The sequence below is a fragment of the Sporobolomyces salmoneus genome, assembly GCF_050403485.1.
Source record: "Sporobolomyces salmoneus JCM6883 DNA, S_salmoneus_JCM6883_v1_ctg168, whole genome shotgun sequence".
In the NCBI taxonomy this organism is placed as follows: Eukaryota; Fungi; Basidiomycota; class Microbotryomycetes; order Sporidiobolales; family Sporidiobolaceae; genus Sporobolomyces; species Sporobolomyces salmoneus.
In genome coordinates this window covers 1-2,933 of record NW_027480995.1, presented here as the reverse complement: position 1 = coordinate 2,933, position 2,933 = coordinate 1, and the positions used below count along the sequence as shown (strand labels likewise).

Sequence of the window (2,933 nt, the reverse complement as noted above, 5' to 3'; positions counted from 1 at the left end):
ATAGCTCGATTCGGGGAGGGCGACTCGATGCGAGGACTTCGTTGCGAATCAGCGCGGTTTTCGTCGATGTTGGAACGAGCTTTGGCTCGGAAGGGAGATCGAATTCGAGATTGTTGAGGGGGAGATCCAGATTGACGTGGAGGAGATCGAGATCGAGTGCGAGAGCGAGGCGAGCGGGATCGAGGACTGGTGTGAGAAGCGGTGTGAGTGAATGAGCGAGGATCTGGTCGAAATGGGTTCGTCGGCTTAACAAGAGTTGAGAGTGGTCAATGTCAGCGTTGAGAGATGTCCTTCAAGAAGTGAACGGGGTACGTACATCTTCGTTAGACGGAGAAGAGAGCGAACTCAACTTGAGGAGAGCTTGGTGAAATGAAATTGGATCTTGGTTTTGAACGATCTTGACGTAAACCTCCAACTTTGGCTGCGTCCGGCGTCAGTAACCATAAGTCTCGCGAGATACCAGTCAAAAAGAACACGTACACAAGCGTTTCCGATCCGTCGAGCACTTTCAGATCCGCGGTTGATTCGCTTTACCCCATCTCTCCACAGTGCATCCTTCACGTCCCATACGCGTTGAATCCTCGACAAAGTGTATCCCACGCATTCTACCTGCGCCCAAGATGGGTACGTGGCCCAATCTCGATAGAATTCGCTCCTCTGAACCTCTTCCTCGCTTTCTACGCAGGCGGCAGTTTTCTCGATCCTCCTTACCAGACTCTGCAACGCTTGGTCCAAGAAGGTGCGAGGTACTTTGACTGGCCAGACTTCGGGCTTGACCTCGGAATCGTTCAATCCGGTCAAGTCGTAGAGCGACGGCTACGCGGAAGACAAGTACGTTCAGTGCTCGTAAGAGAAAAGGATCTCCACGAAGGTGAACTCACAACTTCTTCAACGTCAAGATACCTTTCAGGTAGCTCGAGGACCCTCTTTATCTTCTCGAGAATGGCCTGTCGAAGCGAATTCGAGATTCGATCGTCGTTCCAGTGCAAGTGAAAGTACTGCCTGACTGCGAGAACTTCGGCGTGGACCTTGGGGTCTTTGTTCGAGATACGTCCGTGCAGTGCATCTAGGTATTTATCGAGGCATTCGAACGAGATACTCATCGCCGATGTCGGAAAGGGATGGTATGGTATGTCGGTGTTGAGAGGTGTACGGAAGAGAGTGGTCAATGACGAAAAGAAGTGATGTACGGATGGGATCGATCAGGAACATCAGCAATAACGTGATTCGAAAAAAACGGGAGTCGTGCGCGGACACACAGATCTCCACAGCCTCTTCTCACAAAGGAGGTTCGGTGCAGAGAAAGGGAAAGGGGGTTCATGACTCGCGAAACAGCTTTGTGTACTACGCCGCTTATCAACCCTGAGCTCGATGCCAAAGACGTGTCGATTTCGAGACGGGCTTAATGAGGATTGCGGTCGTAGCCGGTGAGTACTGTCACTGTAGCAGGAGCTAATGTAGGGGCTGGCAAAGGTAGAAGTGCAGGAAGCCTCGCTTGGGATAGTGCCGTATGACTGACTTTCGAGAGAACGAGAATCAGCTTCTTTGAAAGAGTACTAGTCGCGGGCTGACGCACCTGCATTCCGGATACGAGAGGATCATTCGATAATCTTGGATACTCAAGGCCTATCGCTCTATCCGACTGGTTGTAAGCCTACGAGGCTACACCGATTTCGGGTCGGAAACAGAACTCGGACGAAGAGATGCCTTTGACGCACAAAGCTTCGAATTATTACAGTCTCGGCCTAGCAGGGCGACGTACAGGCACGTCGTAACTGGCCTTACGAGCGAGATGACGAAGAAACTGCATCAGCCCGGTCGAGTCTCGAAATTGAGATAGCGATGCGGGATCATCGCACTCACATCGTCGGCGATCTCAATCGATCGTTCTGATGGTCTAACACTACTCCATAACTTAGCTAAATAGCCTAGACGACGGAACGAAACGAATGATCAGCGAAGCGAAGGAAGAGGGGAGCGAAGATCGGAACAGCATAACATACTTGTTACATCACGCGACTCTCATGCCAAACATATCAGCATACGTCACACCTTTGACCCTCGCGCACGTCGAGAAGGGTTGAGGCGAAGAGAGCTGAGACGTTGAAGTTGATTGAAGAGGGAAGAGGCTCAACGATTCGGAGATTGAAGGGGAGCCAAGCGAGGCGTGCTGATTAGTCTTGCCATGAGCAGCATAGTTCGGAACCGTCTTGTCGTTGCGAGAGTGCAGAGCGAGTCGACCAAATCTTGATCTCTGATAGCGATTCCTCCTCAACTCGATGGCCTGGTCGATCGGCGGTGGAGGTCTAGAGTAGTATCAGGGTCGAACAGAAAGATCGCTGGAGTGTTTGAGATGTACCGAGGTTGAGGGTTGTGAAGTGAAGGGTTGAGAGAAGACTCGCCTCCCTTCGCCGCTACGATGCTCAGGGAAGTCGTGGACGACTCCTCTCGATGAATCTCAGAGCTGAAACGTCTTCCTGGCAGAGTACGAACGCGAGAAGGGCTGAACGATCAGAGAGAGTTCAGACAAGCCTCAGGCTCGAGCTCTTGAACTCGGTTCGACGCAGCACTGAGACGGTTGGCCAGTATGGACGAGAAGAACAACAGCGTGAGCAAGACAGGCTCATTCGCGATCGGGACGAGGAATGAGAGAGGGGAGAAACCAGAGAGAGCGAGAGGACTGAGGCTCAAGCTCTCGAGGACTGAGGCTCAAGCTCTCAAGCTCTTCGTGACTCTTCGATGTCTTCGTACATGCAATCGAAGAAGACTCTCGAGATCAACCCTCACAACCCGATCATCAAGGAGCTCAAGTCCAAGGTTCAATCCGATGCTGGTGATCGCAGTGAGTCTCTCTCTTTACTCTTAGTTTCCTCGTTGTCGTTTCCTCTTTCGCTGACATTCTCCATTGTTTGTAGCCGTTCGCGACCTCGTTC

General features: G+C 51.8%; 2 protein-coding genes across 2 annotated transcripts; one reads left to right on the top strand and one right to left on the bottom strand.

The window, feature by feature from the left end:
• Positions 1–292: 292 nt before the first annotated feature.
• Positions 293–1,103, bottom strand: JCM6883_005794 (uncharacterized protein; the record flags this gene model as incomplete). Its single annotated transcript, XM_076635712.1, has 3 exons — positions 293–421; positions 481–816; positions 882–1,103. 3 exons carry the CDS (start codon positions 1,101–1,103, stop codon positions 293–295), a joined length of 687 nt encoding a protein of 228 aa, XP_076484306.1.
• A 1,636-nt stretch (positions 1,104–2,739) lies between these two features.
• Positions 2,740–2,933, top strand: JCM6883_005793 (uncharacterized protein; the record flags this gene model as incomplete). The annotated part of the gene is made up of 2 exons (XM_076635711.1): positions 2,740–2,842; positions 2,916–2,933. Coding segments are annotated over 2 exons (121 nt in total), but the record flags the coding sequence as incomplete, so codon positions are not given.